The sequence below is a fragment of the Hemibagrus wyckioides genome, linkage group LG09 (genome assembly GCF_019097595.1).
Source record: "Hemibagrus wyckioides isolate EC202008001 linkage group LG09, SWU_Hwy_1.0, whole genome shotgun sequence".
NCBI classification, from domain to species: domain Eukaryota; kingdom Metazoa; phylum Chordata; class Actinopteri; order Siluriformes; family Bagridae; genus Hemibagrus; species Hemibagrus wyckioides.
The window spans coordinates 24,525,726-24,543,156 of NC_080718.1; the positions used below are offsets into that span (position 1 = coordinate 24,525,726).

At 40.9% G+C, this 17,431-nt stretch overlaps 1 protein-coding gene across 7 annotated transcripts in view; it reads right to left on the bottom strand.

Annotated features, from left to right (window-relative positions):
* Positions 1-598: 598 nt before the first annotated feature.
* The window catches only part of hspa12a (heat shock protein 12A), a 49,918-nt gene continuing 33,085 nt past the window's right edge, over positions 599-17,431 (bottom strand). For 6 of the 7 annotated variants that reach the window (XM_058399364.1, XM_058399359.1, XM_058399358.1 and 3 more), the window contains 9 exons: positions 16,569-16,755; positions 16,256-16,360; positions 16,051-16,167; positions 14,027-14,198; positions 8,676-8,762; positions 7,176-7,280; positions 6,250-6,508; positions 3,942-4,045; positions 599-2,692 (listed from right to left, as the gene is read on the bottom strand). In XM_058399364.1, the coding sequence (XP_058255347.1) occupies positions 2,055-2,692; positions 3,942-4,045; positions 6,250-6,508; positions 7,176-7,280; positions 8,676-8,762; positions 14,027-14,198; positions 16,051-16,167; positions 16,256-16,360; positions 16,569-16,755 (1,774 nt within the window). In that variant the 3' untranslated portion in view covers positions 599-2,054. The remainder of the gene's footprint in view (positions 2,693-3,941; positions 4,046-6,249; positions 6,509-7,175; positions 7,281-8,675; positions 8,763-14,026; positions 14,199-16,050; positions 16,168-16,255; positions 16,361-16,568; positions 16,756-17,431) is intronic. The other variant, XM_058399363.1, reaches the window with a different exon arrangement.

Genomic DNA, 17,431 nt, shown 5'->3' on the forward strand with positions numbered 1-17,431 from the left:
GCTGTTAGGTCTGAGCTGGAAAAGAAAGACTTTAACTGATAAGCTAAAACTTCATGTAATAACATGAGACAACTTACACTTAAAACTTACTGTAATCCTTCACTGGGTGAATTCATGGTACTTGTAAATAACTGTTTTAGTTCCATATTGTTTTAATGCATTTTTACGTTTTATTGGCCAGGTCTCTCTTATAAAAGAGATTTAATCTCAATAAGTTTAAATCCTGGTTAAATAAACGGTACTACTAGTTATTTGTAAAACATCGCATTGGTCGAAACAAAGACTAGAGGTTGATTTAAAGAGGGTGGTGTTGATACTATCGATCATCTCTGGCAACCTCGAAGGTGTGAACTGTGTATGGGTTTGATCAGCTCAGAATTTCAATTAAACATATATGATTAATTATTAAGCTTGAGACACGTCTCAGAATACGGCCGGGTTTTTCTGCTGTTTAGATTTCAGGGAAAAAAGATCAGATCAGGATCTTTACTTGCCAGATGAAGACAATCTGCCTGGTTAAATCCACTTTAAACACCCAGAACCTACAGGATAACCTTTTAATCTAAAACCTATAGCCTTCTCTTAAACTCACCAAAGCCTCGCTTACCTACCCCTTTCCTTAAAGACCAAACAACACATGAAAAGCTCAGACTGAATTTTCTTTTCTCGCTCCGTATCATAGTGTACCTGCAGTCCCAGTCATTAAAACTTAAACGCTTACCTGAGCGTCTGAATAGCACCGATCCGATCAGGTGAAAGAAATAAAAAGAGTGCGAGAGCGACATGAACCAGCTAGAAGCATTTACATGAGAGTGCAACTTGTTGAGAGAACATGTAATGCAGCTCACATTGTTTTTAACCCTTGACTAGATTGTTAGTCGTTTTTATAAGAATAACAAAAAGAGAGTGGTATGGGATTATAGGAGGTCAATAAGTGAACCCACAGTAAAATCAGCAAACAGCCTACACTGTTGATACAGTGGATACCTGCTGCAGTTCCTCCAGTTTCAGATCACACAGCAGCTGTTAAAGGAAAACTCCTGCATGTTTTCAACCGAATCTCTAGTAATAAGTCGCCTCTGCATGTGTGATTATTTCTAACAATGAATTGACATTTCTATGCAATGAAAGAAGAATAGAAATCCTGTTCACTAGCAACACATTTATAACAGGGCAGATGTTGACTTCATAACAGGGCAGATGTTACTTTCATAACAGGGCACTAAATATGAATAAACCTCATATGCATGTCTACAACCAGTTTACTGTGTTTAAATGGAAACGTATCTGAAATATTTCTAGGCATGTTGCAAAAATGCTTCAGATTCACATCCAGAGAGAAATGGCTTCAACAGCAAAAGCTTCATGCATGAAGGTTTTGTGGTTTTCGTATAACAACAGGAAGGCTGATACATTTTTTTCTGAGCGACGCTGTTGTTTTAGTGAAATATGTTTCATATAATTACATACTGACTCCCTTAACATCTGCCCTGAGGCATTCCTATTAGTGTTTGAGTAAACAGGGTTTCCTGTAGAGCACTGGTCCTGGAGAACCTCTTGTCCTGCACATCTTAGTGTCTTCCCTGCCCTAACAAATGTGATTCAATTAGTCAGCTCATTACCAGCCCTTCTTCAGCGAAGACACTAAAATGCCCAAAACAGGACGTTCTCCATAACCAGAGATGGGAACTTTTTTTTTTTTTTTTCCAAGCACAAGCTGAATTTCTAAGCTGTGTTCATCACACAGACACTACAGATGTACTGGATAGGGGATGAGGTTGAAAGATGCTGGAGTTTTCCTTTAAGTCACTGCTGCTTAAAATTTGCTGTAACTCACGAGCAGCCAATCCCATTCCTGGAGATCCACTTTCCAACCTTAATATAATAGAATAATCTCTGATTTCTCAGTACCCTCAGGACGGCATGATAGACTGAATCAGCTATATTCACACTGCCCTGGAACTAAACTCTGTAGGAAAGCAGATCTCCAGCTAAAGGTTTGGTGCAATGTTAAGTACGACGCCCTTCCTTCATTTTCTCCCCTTTTTTCTCTCTCACTGGCCAAGGAAGTCGATGCTGGCCTTGACCGTGCGATTGGTGGCCACGTCAATGGCCATCGCTCGGATCTCGGTGTCGCCGAACTGCATGAGCGTCTGGATCTCGCGGCGTACCCCCGCTGCCGGACTCTCTGTGCCGCTGACGTCGAGGCGCAGGGTGCCACACTTTCGCACGCCTGCGTCTGAGATGAAGCCTACGCGCTCCCGCTCTGAGCAGTACACGTGGATGACGATGACCTGCTGCGAGGGTTTGGCTGGTGTGTAGCTGCGCTTCACCGTTTCACCCAGCGCCACCGACTGGTCAGCTGATATGAACGTGTCGAAGACATCGGTGCACCAGCGGGTGCCATCGCGTACCAGCAGCTTCTCAGGTGGGTGCTTTCCCTCCACGAAGCGGTTCAGCACACCCACGCCATAGGTGAGTGGCGAGCGGCGTACCTTGATCACGCCCGGGTCCAATCCGAACAGCACGGCTCCCTTCAGGATGGTCAGACCCACGTCGTGTGGGATGATGACACGGCTCCGCCCCTGTAACATGTCCTGCACCGCCTTCTGCAGGAGCGGCGACTCGGCAAATCCACCCACTAAGAACAGGAACTTGATGTCTGTCACCTCAGGCCTCTCGAACAGCTCCTCTGTGGGGAAGAATAAAATATTAATGCACATTTTATCGCAGGTAAAAGTAACAGATCATTATTTTCTTCACTTGCTCTCACTTTATGTATGCCTGTTCCTAGACAAGACTAGAAACAAATTACAAAAAGACAATGCATCAGTGCTTGTTATGGTTTATTTTTTTGAGTGCAATATGACTTCACAGAGCAGCCCACTGAGAGCCAGAGTGACCTACATCCTGACCGACTTACTGAACTGGGGCTACATGCATCACACTCAGTGCAAAGCTGTTCGTTCTATGTGTATCTGTTCAGTGTGAATGGTAACGGGGAGTTTGTTTGTTTCTTTTTTCCACCTTAGTTTATTATTTAAAGGGGGGGGCATTTGCTCCACTTTAGTCTCACTGTACAAGTGGGTCAGCATTTTGGAGGCAAAGGCAAGTAATAAATATGTTCCTTACCAAGCATCTCCATCTTGGTAAAGAAAAAATAAAATAAAATAAATAAATAAATAAATTGAACTTTAAGAAATAGATGATGTCTGTCACCTCGGGCGTCTCATTAACAGTCTTCCCGATAGAAATGTCCAGAATTCTTCTATGTCTATGAAGGTATTTTAGTTAATTGAATACAGTGTTGGTTCAACAACAGAAAAATGACTGACTATGACCAAATTTATAAAAGTACTGCAACAGTTAAGCTCATGTTGAATACTGTATTAAAGCAGTACTGAATCTATGGGTCATGTTAGTGAGCTGGAAATTGAACTTCAAATGATCTGTGAAGGGCTGAGTTCAAATACCAGAATTGCCAGAAAGCCACAAGACGACTGCATGGATTTTTTAATCACTGACCAGGATTGTTAGCTGTACCTCATTTTCATAAGCTAAGTGCTGTGGGGTTCAGCTTGAAGGTACAAAGACAAATTATAACATAGGACAAGTTCCATCCATCCACCCATCCATCCACCCATCCATCCATCCATCCATCCATCCATCCACCCATCCATCCAGCTTATACTAAAACCTCTAGCTTATTCCAGTAGTGCCAGTCTGTTCCATGGCATAATCTCTCTCTCTCTCTCTCTCTCTCTCTCACACACACACACACAAACACACTAGAGACAGAGACACCCAAGGCACCCAAAAAATGCAAACTAACACACACACTTCAGCTTCTGCCCACACAAAATGAGAAAACAGCTGGATCTTGGCTTAAAGAGGAGAAAACTAACTGTCTAATTCTGTTAGAGAAGGAGTTACACACTTACTGAGGTGCTGGATGATGTGGTCAATGGTGGGTTTGAACAGAGCGTTCATGGCATCCGGGCTCATCCTCAACATGCCCTGAGATGACCACTTAACAAAGTCCACACTGCACACACAGGCAAAATCACTTATATTAGCATTCATCTTAGTAATCATTATTGTGTTTAATTACTGAACAGAAGCATAATATTATCATTGCAAACACATTAAGAGAGTCAAGACAGCTTATTGTGGCAGATATAAATGCATGTACCATTCTTGGGATTTACATGAAATTGTCCAGTTTCGACTTTAACCGAAATGCCTGCGAGTTAGAGATTCTTTCCTGTTTAGATTAATGGTCAGATTTGTGCTAGAAGTCAATCTCATGATTAGATTTAGATACCAGCATAACAGGACTGGCTTGCTGACTGTCAGGTTTTTTTTTTCTCAAAAACTGTATGGTTTAATTTGGACACGCTGAGCTCTAGTGTTCTGTCCTTTTTCCATTTACCTCTCCTTTAGGTCACATTTTAAACTTTCATTATTCTTCAACCTAAAGCCATTAGCCTCAACCTCCTTCGTTAATGGTTTGAAACAAAAGTGCAAAAACCCAAACGGCTTAAAGTAAAACACTTAACTGGGCAATACAGTGATGGACTCGTCAGAGTCTGTGCTATCTATAAACGGCTGAGCGGAGCTGCTTTAGACTCAACGGGCTGTGACACAGCTGACCTTCTCTATAATGATGATGCATTTGACAAACTCACTGGCCACGCAGACCTGGAGTCAATAACTGAGGACTGCTGTGTTCACACACTTTGTGCAAATCATCTGTAATGAAGCAATTTTGGAAGTGTGGCTGGGACACTTTATCTGAGGCAGAAAACAAGATTCCAACAGAAATATATGGATTTCATGGCAGTTCTACCTCAGAATGATTATTACAATAGTGCATATACACTATATTGCCAAAAGTATTTGCTCACCTGCCTTGACTCGCATATGAACTTAAGTGACATCCCATTCCTAATCCATAGGGTTCAATATGACATCGGTCCACCCTTTGCAGCTATAACAGCTTCAACTCTTCTGGGAAGGCTGTCCACAAGGTTTAGGAGTGTGTTTATGGGAATTTTTGACCATTCTTCCAGAAGCGCATTTGTGAGGTCACACACTGATGTTGGACGAGAAGGCCTGGCTCTCAGTCTCCGCTCTAATTCATCCCAAAGGTGTTCTATCGGGTTGAGGTCAGGACTCTGTGCAGGCCAGTCAAGTTCATCCACACCAGACTCTGTCATCCATGTCTTTATGGACCTTGCTTTGGTCACTGGTGCACAGTCATGTTGGAAGAGGAAGGGGCCAGCTCCAAACTGTTCCCACAAAGTTGGGAGCATGGAATTGTCCAAAATGTCTTGGTATGCTGAAGCATTCAGAGTTCCTTTCACTGGAACTAAGGGGTCAAGCCCAGCTCCTGAAAAACAACCCCACACCATAATCCCCCCTCCACCAAACTTTACACTTGGCACAATGCAGTCAGACAAGTACCGTTCTCCTGGCAACCGCCAAACCCAGACTCGTCCATCAGATTGCCAGATGGAGAAGCGCGATTCGTCACTCCAGAGAACGCGTCTCCACTGCTCTAGAGTCCAGTGGCGGCGTGCTTTACACCACTGCATCCGACGCTTTGCATTGCACTTGGTGATGTATGGCTTGGATGCAGCTGCTCGGCCATGGAAACCCATTCCATGAAACTGCGCACTGTTCTTGAGCTAATCTGAAGGCCACATGAAGTTTGGAGGTCTGTAGTGATTGACTCTGCAGAAAGTTGGCGACCTCTTCGCACTATGCGCCTCAGCATCCGCTGACCCCGCTCCGTCAGTTTACGTGGCCTACCACTTCGTGGCTGAGTTGCTGTCGTTCCCAAACACTTCCACGTTCTTATAATACAGCTGACAGTTGACTGTGGAATATTTAGGAGCGAGGAAATTTCACGACTGGATTTGTTGCACAGGTGGCACGCTGGAATTCACTGAGCTCCTGAGAGCGACCCATTCTTTCACAAATGTTTGTAAAAACAGTCTGCATGCCTAGGTGCTTGATTTTATACACCTGTGGCCATGGAAGTGATTGGAACACCTGATTCTGATTATTTGGATGGGTGAGCGAATACTTTTGGCAATATAGTGTATCTCAGGAGTGGTTCGAGTGATCAGATAACAAGGCGCTTGACCTCGCTCACACCCGTACTTAATGCCACACACTCAGATCACCTGATACAAAGATAGAACAGCACAGAAGAGACTGGACCCTGTGACTCCGTCCACTCACTTGCTCTTGCGCAGTGCGTGCTCCACGCTGTGGCCGCGGTATTTCTTGTAGTAGTCGATGAAGGAGAAGGGCAGGTTGATGTTGAGAGGGTTGGAGCGGTCAGGGGCTGCAGCTCTCTTACGAGACTCGAATGCTATCATCAGGTCCACCCAAGCAGCTGGCCTCTTTATCTTAAACTGATCGATAAAGTCCTGACCGAAGATCTTGCAGAGTAGCTTCTCAAATTCATAGTCGACGCCGATTGAACCATATGGACCTCCTGGAGAGAGAGAGAGAGAGAGAAAGACAGAGACAGAGAGAGAGGGAGGGGGAGAGACACAGATAAAGACAGAGAGGGAGGAGGGGGGGGCATAGAGAAAGACAGAGAAAGAGAGAAGAGAAAGAGTGGGAGAGAGAGGGAGGGAGAGAGAAAGACAGAGAGGGAGGGAGAGAGAGAGAGAGATGGAGAAATCAATACAGACACAGGTCAGTGAGGGCAATACATGATTTATAGTGATGCTGCAAAATCCAATCACAGAAATACAGCCAGCTTCAGAATTATTGGTAAAGAATAAAAATGTTTTTATAGTTAATCAAAATGTTTTGGATTAAATCACACAGGTTATTAATCTCGTACTTAAGAATACTGTGTGAAGGAACTCAAAAATAAATGTCCCAGAAGATTACAAAGGTATACGTATTCACGAACAGACTATTTTATATCGAGACTTCTCGTAAGATTGTCTTGTGCAATTTGCCAGGTTTTAAAAACGTCTGGTTTAAACTGTACAGTTGCGATTTATTTAATGGTATCCCTGTGCAGTGTACTATTTTTGACTTGTTGATTCTCTTTTATAAAACATTCCTTGTGGTTTTATCTCCTTAATCCCTCATTATGCAGCATTCTAAAGTCATATTATATTAATGCACTTAAGTAAATGTGTCACCTGAGGCCTTGTAGAGCTCCTTCAGGTGACCTTCAGGCATGCGGATCTGATGCACCGTCAGGTCCACCGTCCCTCCTCCACAATCCACAACCACGTATCTGTCACCTGGAAACAGGAAAGGTCATGAGAGGTCACAATAGAAAACTATACCTGACTATAACGGAATTTGACGCCACAACAGAGATTTTTAGAGAAATAGCAGTGATTAATTGCAGTTAGATATAGATATGTGATTCATTTATTCAGGCACTGAACCACAACAGAGGGATTAGGGATAAACAGGATAGTCTGTATACTGTCATAAATGTCCAGCATGGTCTTCGAAGCACACTGGATATTCTGAACAATAATATCATAAAGCATCACGCAGACATTATTTTGTCTGAATCTACTCCAGTGGTCACTGTACTATATCAAGTATGGGATCAAATGAATCCAAAACATTTTATACATTTTTTCCCCCCATGTACAATGCCACAAAATCTCTCTTTAATGTTTAACAACACACAAATCCTACACAAAATGTCTCATTACTGAAACCATGGCAAAAAAATCTCCAGTTTTAGTGTTTATTGGTGAAGAACATCATGTCAAAATCCTCTTCATTGGCATCTGCAGTCAGTTGAAGATGTTCAGCTAGCCCATGATGTCCTAAAATGATTTTTATATTCCTAACCTTGGAATTTAAATGTTAGAAACCTAAAAATACAGAAAGTAAAATTGCTCAAAAATAGGACAAAAGGGGTTAATGTTCTACTTTTAGCAGTTTTCAGTCCTGGAGCTGCATATTTCGGAGCTGGTAAGAAAGAAAAATGTCTATCCTTCATTTTTCTAGTGCACAGAGAAATAAGTAATCATTTATTGTTGGATGAGGTGTCTGACTATCTGTGTAGCTATCCCTCCATCCATTCTTCCTTCCATCCATCCATCCATCCATCAGCCTATCTACCAGTCCATCTGTCTTCCATTTCTCTCTAACTAGCCTTCCATCCATCCATCCATCCAACCATTCACCATTGCGTCGTTCCTTCCATCTACAGCCAGGTGACAAGACCCTTACAGCTCTGTTATGCTGCAGGGGGAAAATATATTTCATTTTCCAATGGCGGCTAAATCATTTCCTCTCTACCAGGAAGTTATTTATTCTATTTAAAATCCTGTGACTCGTGCGTTGCCTTTTTCCCCACTGGACAGATGATGATTAGCAAATTATTGGCCAATCTTTAAATATTCAGTGTAGGAAAGAAGGGGACAACATCATTTTCAGTGTGATTTCTATGTAGCATGCTGCTCCATATGATCAGATAATGCATGTTCTTAATAAAGTGCCCGCTGAATGCATGTATCTGTGTGTAAAGGAGAAGCAGGATTTATTTTAGCATGAGCTTAGCGTAAGGAAAAAACAGAGTCAGAGCAGAAGTGAGAATCAAAAACATGAAGGAAGAAAGAAACTGAAACAGAGAGAGAGAGAGAGAGAGAGAGAGAGAAGGGAAACTCTACCTTCACTGAGTTCGGACCAGAGCTCTCCTACGACATTTTCCACCAGAAAGGTGCGACTCTGCCGGTTGCGACGCACGTGTTCCTTGGCTGGTTATTGACAGAGAGAGAGAGGGAACGCGTGTGAGTGAGGAGGTGGAAGAAAAAGTGCTCATGAAGCTGTGTATGTCTGTGTGACATTAGAGCAGCAAGGCAACAGGATGGCAGAGAAACAGGAGAAGCATCGTCTAATCTACTGGAACAATCTTTCTGGAAATGTTCATTAGCTAGTCTACCTCAGTGCTCACTGTGTGTTTGTGAATTGTACTGATGGTATGAAAATGGAATGGAAAACATTTACACCCTGCAGTATTCGGATGCTTAACTGGTACAAAAATGGGTCTTTTGTATCAATAAAAATGATATACTTTGCCATTAACTGAGATCGGTCCAGCAGCGTGAGGGTCAGTGTGGACTCTAAGCTGTAATTCCACTCACTTCAGGACTCGGGGCTTACAAATGGAAATCTCACACAGACTTTTCCATGAGCTCAGTAAGGAAATGGAAAGGGGATTACTTGGACACAGGACGCTACCTTTTCCATAGTTACACGTTCACATAATGCAGACCGACATGCTGCTCATAAACCTGACACATGATGATAACACTAGAAAACAGGGCTGCCTGGGCCAGCTGGAACCAGAAAGGAAGTGTACATGGTGAAAAAGTAAGGAGTGATATTTCCTATAACACTGAAGCGAGAAAATGTACGTCTCTGTGCTTTGTCCAAAAACGCTGACCTTCATGCACTACAGCACCTGGGCTATAAATTACACTCTGTTAATAATATTACTGACTAGTCATTACACTACATTTCTATGTGCTTTCCATTGTTTTACTGTAGGAAGACACCAAACTTCACCATCTTTTTAATGTATCCATCCATCCATCCATCCATCCATCCATCCATCCATCCATCCATCTATCTATCTATCTATCTATCTATCTATCTATCTATCTGTCGTATCCATCCATTCTATCTATCTATCTATCTATCTATCTATCTATCTATCTATCTATCTATCTATCTATCTATCTAATGTATCCATCCATCCATCCATCCATCCATCCATCCATCCATCCATCCATCCATCCATCTATCTATCTATCTATCTATCTATCTATCTATCTATCTATCTATCTATCTATCTATCTAATGCATCCATCCATCCATCCATCCATCCATCCATCCATCCATCCATCTATCTATCTATCTATCTATCTATCTATCTATCTATCTATCTATCTATCTCTCAATCTCTCACTCTTTGTCTGTCTCGGTCTCTCTGTCTGTCCGTCTCTGTTGGTGTCTATCTCTCTCTCCATCTCTCTCTCAGGATGTTGGCCAACTGATCAAAAGGTTGTTTGTTCAAATCCCACCACTGCCCAGCTACTACCCTTGGGCCCTTGAGCAAGGCCCTTAACCCTCAACTGCTCTGTATTATAGATGAGATGCTTGTAAGTTGCTGTGGTTAAGAGTGTCTGCTAAATGTCGTAACTATAAAGAGAAAAAATAAAAGCCATTCTTTTTCACATACAAAGATGTGAAACTTGTCGGCAGGATGGAATTTACATTAAAACTATAATGAAGTCAGAAATTACACTGAGACTTAAACTTAATTAACTCAAAAGCACAAAAGCTCCTTGATTATACAGTGTAAAATAATAGAAGGGAAATGATTTATAATCACACGAATCCAGTCACCCAGATGAGGTTCCTCTGAAGGTTTCAGGGAGTTTTTCCCTCATCACCAGCGCCTCGGTCATGCTCATTAGGAATAAATATAACTTTAACTATTAAACTTTATTTTATAATTTTAACAAGAGAGCAAAAAAGTGATTTCAGACCAGTCTTTTTTTTTTTTTGAATAATTTTAGCTTAATGTCTGAGATTATTCATTAAATATTATAAACACAGATCCTTACATTAGTCTGTTTCCTTACCCATGTTGTTGTGTGGATTTATTCGGCTCATTCGGTCATACGAACAGAGCATCTGTACTGCATTTCTGCTTTGTTCTCCAGACAACACCTTCATGTAAACCGCTCTCATATCGAGCTCATGACACACTCCTTCCAGGAACACGAGGTATCAAATGGCCGACTTCAAGGTTATCCGACACCATCAATGATCCACCTCATGTTAGTGGATGCAAAATCCCTAGTCACCACTTAACAAGATTTCGGCAGTGCTGCAGTGGATATATTCAGGTTAAATATATTTTTTGGAATAAAAAAAATAAAAAATCAATCAGTGTCTTCTAGAAATTTGCACTTTTAAAATGCACTTCTGTATGATAAAGGCTCTCTCACCTAGCACTGGCAATCATTTATTTCATTTCATCAGCGTGTCTGAGCCGTGTGTGTTTGTCTGTCTGTGGGTGTGTGTTACTGGCAGGGCAATTTCCAGCAGCATCGTGGTGCAAAGAAACCAAAAGAAACCACACTGCATGAATATTTAACCTGCTCCACATCTACCAGTCTCCTTCCATCCTTTCTGATTAGTACATGTGATTACAGTAATCCCCCGCTATATCGCGGTTCATTTATCGTGGTCCTGATATATCGCGGATTTTTATTTGGAAAAGCGCGGTGCAGGGATGCTGAAAATTAAAATACAGCACGGCTGGAGGAACGAGTCTGGCCAATCGGATTGCCCCATTCATTTAATAACGGTTGTGATTGGCTGCTGGCTATTTTCCAGCATTCCAATTTTTCGCGTGGTTTTGTTGTGTACGCTTTTTGTTTTTTTTCACGTTTTTTCTGTAAGCCCTATTATGTTGCCCAAATGCTCTGCACTTTCTAAGGCTCCTGGCAAGGAACATACATACATCCATCTTCTGATACACTTTTTCTAAACATGGCCATGGGAAGCCTTATCCCAGGGGACTCGGGGCCAAACACGAAGGACACCTACACACCACGTACAATTCAGAAATGCCAATCAGCCAAAACACTTTGAACCTTTGAACTGAAGGAGGAAACCGGAGTACACAGAGGAAACACCTAAAGCGCTGCAGTTTTGGAGATGCTCTGATCCAGTCGGCTAGCCATCACAATGCATGTCCATTTTTCCTGCTTCTAACACATCAACTTTGAGGACAAAATGTTCACCTGCTGCCTAATATATCCCACCCACTAACAGGTGCCATGATGAGGAGATCATCAGTCTTATTCACTTCACCTGTCACTGCTCATAATGTTATGCCTGATCAGTGTATATAAAAGATAAACTATAAAAGCAATAACTCGCTCACAATCACACTGTTGTACTGAATAATAGCGTGGCTGTGATCACGTGCAGCCTCGTGTTTACAGATGTATCAAAGCTGTGCTGATCTTCGGGTCGCTCTTGCTCATGTGATATTTATAAAATAAGTCTATTTTACAGAAACAGAACACCTGCTCTTAGTGATTTGTTCAAAATGAGTTCTGAATACGTAAGGTGTGTGAACAGGGGAAACACGCCGTCATTGTCAGTGATAATGATAATGTGCTTAATTATGAACGCAGTTTATACCCAAAGATAAATATTTAAACTCCAATATCAATGGGTGCCAAGTCCCAAACTTCGTAATGAACCGTCTATAATTTTTTCCTTTAAATCTTAAAATGTAAATGGAACAGAATTATGTCTTAAATGATGAAGTATTTTAATCGAACCCTCTCGCTCTTGCTCCATCCTTCTTTCTCTCTGTCCTGAGGTTTAGGGCTGATGAGCTCATTGCTCTTCCAGGTGACACAGCGTCTCTGTGGGGCAATAAAAAGCCATGGAGCTGCTGATATCATGAGGTTTCTGATCTCAGAACTGACACTAGCACCTGCATGACACTTTTACTGATTTACCATCTGTGTTTAAACCAGGGAGAAAGAGAGATTCTAGAGATTTCACACACACACACACACACACACACACACACACACATTACCAATATTTGTCATCAGAAGGGATCACAGTGTAAATCAACATCACTGTACTGTAGGACAAAACATTTCTGAGGTCACTCTAAAATCTATCGTAACCTACACTGCTCTTTGAATAATTATTTACATTTCCCAGCTCTCACCACCAAATGGTGATCAAATCAGACAGTGGTCAGGAACTGTAAACTAGCTGACAGTTGGGGGTCGACTCCTGGGATTTTTTTTCCCCATTCAGTGCATTGTTTAAGAGTATCACCTCTTAGGCTTTTGTATTATCACACCTTCAAGGCCTGCCCTCTCAAGACCTTTAAAACTGCAAAGTATGTGCCTTTTCGCTGGACACGATGACTAAGGGCCAGTGCAGTGTGTTCTGATCTCCAGTAAAAGATTCCTGTGTCCTCTGACCTGCTTCGGTGAATTCACATCACTGATGGTATATTTAATTTTGATCCATGTTTTACCAACTAAATTCCCTAATCAACAAAAATGTGGCTTTAGTGTGTTGACCGGTTATAGTTTATGTCTAAAAAAAAATCTGAATTCACCATCACTTCTGTGGCTTAATAAAAATTCAATAATTATTCTAAAATGTGCCTTTACTTGATTTTCCGCCTTATTACATAATAGACCTGATTTTTAGATCATAATAGTATTAAGGATGTCTGGAATTATCCTCAGAAAACAGAAGCAAGTAAGACAGCCGAAGTCTATAAAAGTCTGTGGCAAATTGTGGAAAATGTTTGAAATAACCCAGCGGTCACTTTCCTTATAAAACTACCTTCATTTCTTTATAAAACTGTAAAGAACAGAAAGTTTTCAGCCCAAACAATGATAAATAGTTTCATTAAAATTTAATATAAATTATATTTTAATGGATATATAAATATATTTTAATAAAAATATAAATATATTTTAATAAAAATATAAATATATTTAAATAAAAATATAAATATATTTTAATAAAAATATAAATAATGAAAAATTATTTCTAGCTATCCTTAGTAATTTATTGTAAAGAAAATACATAATAAAATTGCCTTTTTTAACTTATACACACATAAGATACACATTTAAACATAAAAAAAAATTAAAATAATATATTTTTTAAATTTTGCATATCACTCATTCTTAGTTTATTTTGTTGCCCTGCGCATTTGTCATGTTTTTGTCTGAACCATAAAGCACTTTCATTTAAAAAAAATAAATAAATAATAATAATAATAATAATAATTAAAGGATGTATTAGACCATAATGAGATGAGGTGAAACATATGACTTACTGATATTGAAAATAGAGAAAATAAATAAATAAAAATAATAACTCCTGGTTGATGGTTATATGATACTCAACAGTCTGTGTGTGTGTGTGTGTGGAGGTAGGTGGTACCAACCATGCGCCATCCCCGCCCCCACATTCTCAGTAGAGTTATAGCCATTGATGGACGTCTTATCGCCGAGGTCGACCATCTGATGTAGGCGGAGCTTACGGCAGTAGATGGAAGCGGCCTCGGGTTCCAGTGAGATGATGAGCTGTTCGGGGTTTTCTCGTGAAGCCAGGCCGGCCTGAACACACCCACAACACGGAACAGAGGAAAAACACACCAGTGGTTTAGTTTTTTTTTGCACGATGCATACTCGGGGAGGAGTTATAAAGATTATCAGGATATTAATTCTCGTTATTATTTTCCCTGCATGGAGAGATAGTAAAATATAGAAGATTACAAGCTTCAAACCTTGTTTATTAATATTTGTTATATGTTCCGTATGGATTTCGAGTTTAAGACTTTCAGATAAAATGAATAAAACTGTTTTTGTTTACAGTACAAAATGATGTGTAAAAAATGACTAAAGGTATTAATAATAAGTAGTTAATTAGCAGTAATTAAGCTATATCTAAGTAAGCTTTGTGCTTTAGGTGTAATATATGACTTTTATAAATCATTAAGTCATTTTCAAACAGGAAGCTGGTAGCCTTTTCTAGTCTGCCCTCATTTAGTGTTGTGTTTTTCCCCCACAATCTGTTCAGTGTATAAAAATAGAAGTGTCTGAAATCCAGGTTTGTATGTCGCTGACTCTCACCACCAGCAATTCTGTCTGTTTTTTCCAAACAGTGTGTGGAGTTTCATGTTTAAGTCATGGAGCTCTTTATTATAGACAGGCAGAGTGAGACAGTTTTACACCAGTGCTCTCTAGAGTACAGTTCTCACTTCCCATCCCTCTCTCTCTCTCTCTGTAATTATCTCTCTTCCATTTGTTCTTTATCTCTTCTTACCACACCCTCCCCCTCCCCTGTCTAAGCATCTAGGACACAGCCACGCCTTACACTCCCCTACACACTGCATGGTCTGGTGTTCCATCCGTCCACACATCCACTTATCCATCCATCCATCCACAAATTCATCCATCCATCCATCCAGTCTTTGTTTCCTACTTCTTGGTATCTTTCCTTCTATAATATGGTGTGATATTTGGTAAACAGTTAGTCTGTGTGTTTATCATCCCTCACTCATCCTCTTCCTCCCAATCACGTTTCTCCCTCATCCTTCCTTCCACCTTCATCCCCATGTATTCCCTGTCTTCCCTGTTCACGTTACTCCTCCCTCATCCATTCATCTATACCTCATTTCTGGGTCTCTCTCATGCACTCACCAGTTCTCTTTTTTCTCCATTATTTCATCCTTCCTTTGTTTCTCATAACTGTTTAAAATTCCCTTTCCTCTAACCTTGCCTGCCTCCTGACACACACACACACAAAATAATGCAGAACTGTGCTGCACTATGTGAGAAAGAGCCAGACAGTATGTCTGTGTGTGTGTGTGTGTGTTTACTGTCTAAGACTTTGTCCTAAAAGGGTGAGATCACCGTCTATAACCCCCCCTCCCCTCCCTCTCATCTCTCCTTACTTTCCGTCCTCCATATATCTCTCACTATTTAATTTTTCTTTCTCAGACATTTGCTGTCTCACATCCTCAAACTGTCTTGCTAAAGATACAGATTTAGCTCACTTTACGGCCTTCTCTTTTCCATAACTTTAAAGCATCGTTAAAATAAGCCACAGGATGACTGCAATACCTAAACCATCCACTAGGAGGCTGCCGACAAATACTGAGCTGATAATCGAGATGAAAACGTGCAGTAGTGAGACAGAGAGACGAACAAGTAAGTGAGGTCTCTATAAACGTGTGTTTAAGATAGAAAGAGCTAGTCATGTGTGATAAATATTCTCATGACAAAGTGTTTTCTCCATCACACCTACGACAAGTCTCCTAACTCCCGAGAGGATGTAATGAATGGTTATTGATACTCCCAGCTCTGTTATCAGCATCGTAATAAATAAAAGTGAAACAGCAGACTGGTGCAGCACTAATACAGTGTTTGTGGGAAGAAATGAACAGTCATGTGTGTATATCTGTACCTTATACGCAGCCTCTCTCATAAACTGCTTTGCCGGCATTTTCCAGATGGCCGGAACAGTGATGACCCATCTGACGTCGGCGTTATCGAACTCCACCCCCGCCTGGTCGCTCAGCTCCTGCAGCCAATCAGAGCACAGAGTGAAACATACGCCAATAAAATGAAAAAGCCCTGCAGTCAGATATACACACTACAATCTGATTTACTTTCAGAGCCTGCTCCTTGAAGAAGGCCAGTGCATAGGCAAATATATCCAAAGCCTTCACTTTCTTCCCATTGGCCGCATGCAGGTCCGTGTCGATGGACAGATTCTGGGATGGAAAAAAAACAAGTAAATACTTTTGACAAGTAAAAGCCATAGTCATGCAGTATTTTCAATGTATTAAAAGACAAATCTTACATCTTCTATTAATCATTATTATTGATGTTAGTTACACTGGCTGAATATCCAATCCTGACACCAATTATAATGGAAGTGTATTTTTTACTGTAAGGCATTTTGTGTGTGTGTGTGTGTACCGCAGTCGTGTGTAGTTTCATTTTAAATTTCTCCAGGTAGAGCCACTGCTTTGACTCAGTGGGGTCCAGGTCGTGGTAAAAGTCTCTCGCTGCATAACCAAAACTGTGGAACTTCCTGTCTGGAGTCAGCAGAATGGTGGTTGGGGTCTTCTGATTGGACACGCCTGGGTCACCGCCCTCCCAGCGCCTAGCAACAGGAACAGAACGACCAATAATAATCAGTATGAGGCTGTGTGTGTGTGTTCAGAACAGAAGACAGAAGACTAGTAGTCAGCTAGTAGTTTTATATATATATATATATATATATATATATATATATATATATATATATATATATATATATATATATATATATATATATATATATATATGAATGTAAAAAAGACTCCATTGACCTGCATGCACACACACACATATTCTCACACACACTGTCACTTACACACACACACACACACTCTTTCTCACTAACTCACACACACACACACACCCTTTCTCTTCTCTCTCCTTCTCTCTCTCTCTCCCATTCACTCTCTTCCTCTCTCATCCTCTATCACCTTCTCTCTCTCTCTCTCTCTCTCACACACACACACACACACACACACCCTCTCTCTCACTCTCTCTAAACACTAAATTATTCAGGGTTTTTGCCGTGAAGGCAGAGAAATCATTTCAGTCTGAACGGCCACTCCAGCAGCCAGTCACGAGAGAACGGTGACTTCCTAAAACTGAACTGAAAATGGCATTATTCCCAGCTGATCTGGCCTACATGTTAGCATTAACACCTCACACACCTTACACTTCATATATGCACATTAGCATCTAATAGACTAAGAGCATACACCCAGAACCATTTTTAAAAAAAA